At 52.0% G+C, this 771-nt stretch overlaps 1 protein-coding gene across 1 annotated transcript in view; it reads left to right on the plus strand.

Annotated features, from left to right (window-relative positions):
* Positions 1-46: 46 nt before the first annotated feature.
* The window catches only part of CNBP (CCHC-type zinc finger, nucleic acid binding protein), a 13,183-nt gene continuing 12,458 nt past the window's right edge, over positions 47-771 (plus strand). Inside the window, exons 1-2 of the mRNA XM_012656014.1 lie at positions 47-275; positions 388-674. Coding sequence (XP_012511468.1) covers positions 152-275; positions 388-674 — 411 coding nt within the window. The 5' untranslated portion in view covers positions 47-151. The remainder of the gene's footprint in view (positions 276-387; positions 675-771) is intronic.

A 771-nucleotide genomic window follows, 5' to 3' on the forward strand; every position in this document is an offset into this window, starting at 1 on the left:
TGCTCAGGCTGGCCTCGAACTCCTGACCTCGAGCGATCCTCCGGCCTCAGCCTCCCAGAGTGCTGGGAAGACAGGCGTGCGCCACCGCGTCCGGCCAGTTGCAGTGGTTTCACGTTGTTGTTTTTGGTGTTTTCAAGATCTCCCTGCAGCCATGAGCAGCAACGAGTGCTTCAAGTGTGGACGATCCGGCCACTGGGCCCGGGAGTGTCCCACCGGCGGGGGCCGAGGTCGCGGGATGAGAAGCCGAGGCAGAGGTGGTTTTACCTCGGATAGAGGTATTTTGTCGAATAAAAAAAAAAAACAAAACAAAATTGGAAGTCCTTGAGTATTCCTTAGCATCCAGACCGGTCTAATGAGTGAAATTCTTTCTGTTTCTGCTCCAAATAGGTTTCCAGTTTGTTTCCTCGTCTCTTCCAGACATCTGTTACCGCTGCGGTGAGTCTGGTCACCTTGCCAAGGATTGTGATCTTCAGGAGGATGGTAAGTATTTGATGCTTCCTTTCCATGCTCCTGTGCAACTTGGAGAAAGGGACCAGAGCATGCACTATTGCACACAGCCTTGCAAAAGACCTCTCCCACCTTTGAGGTTTCGTATTTATTGTATGGTTGAAAACAGCACCCTGCAAAGGTTTTATAGACTTTTTTTTTTGGAGACAGGGTCTAGAGTGCCCTGGCGTCAGCCTAGCTCACAGCAACCTCCAACTCCTGGGCTCAAGCGATCCTCCTGCCTCAGCCTCCCGAGTAGCTGGGACTACAGGCATGTGCCACCAT

This window comes from Propithecus coquereli, unplaced genomic scaffold (assembly GCF_000956105.1).
Source record: "Propithecus coquereli isolate 6110/MARCELLA unplaced genomic scaffold, Pcoq_1.0 Scaffold498, whole genome shotgun sequence".
Taxonomy (NCBI): domain Eukaryota; kingdom Metazoa; phylum Chordata; class Mammalia; order Primates; family Indriidae; genus Propithecus; species Propithecus coquereli.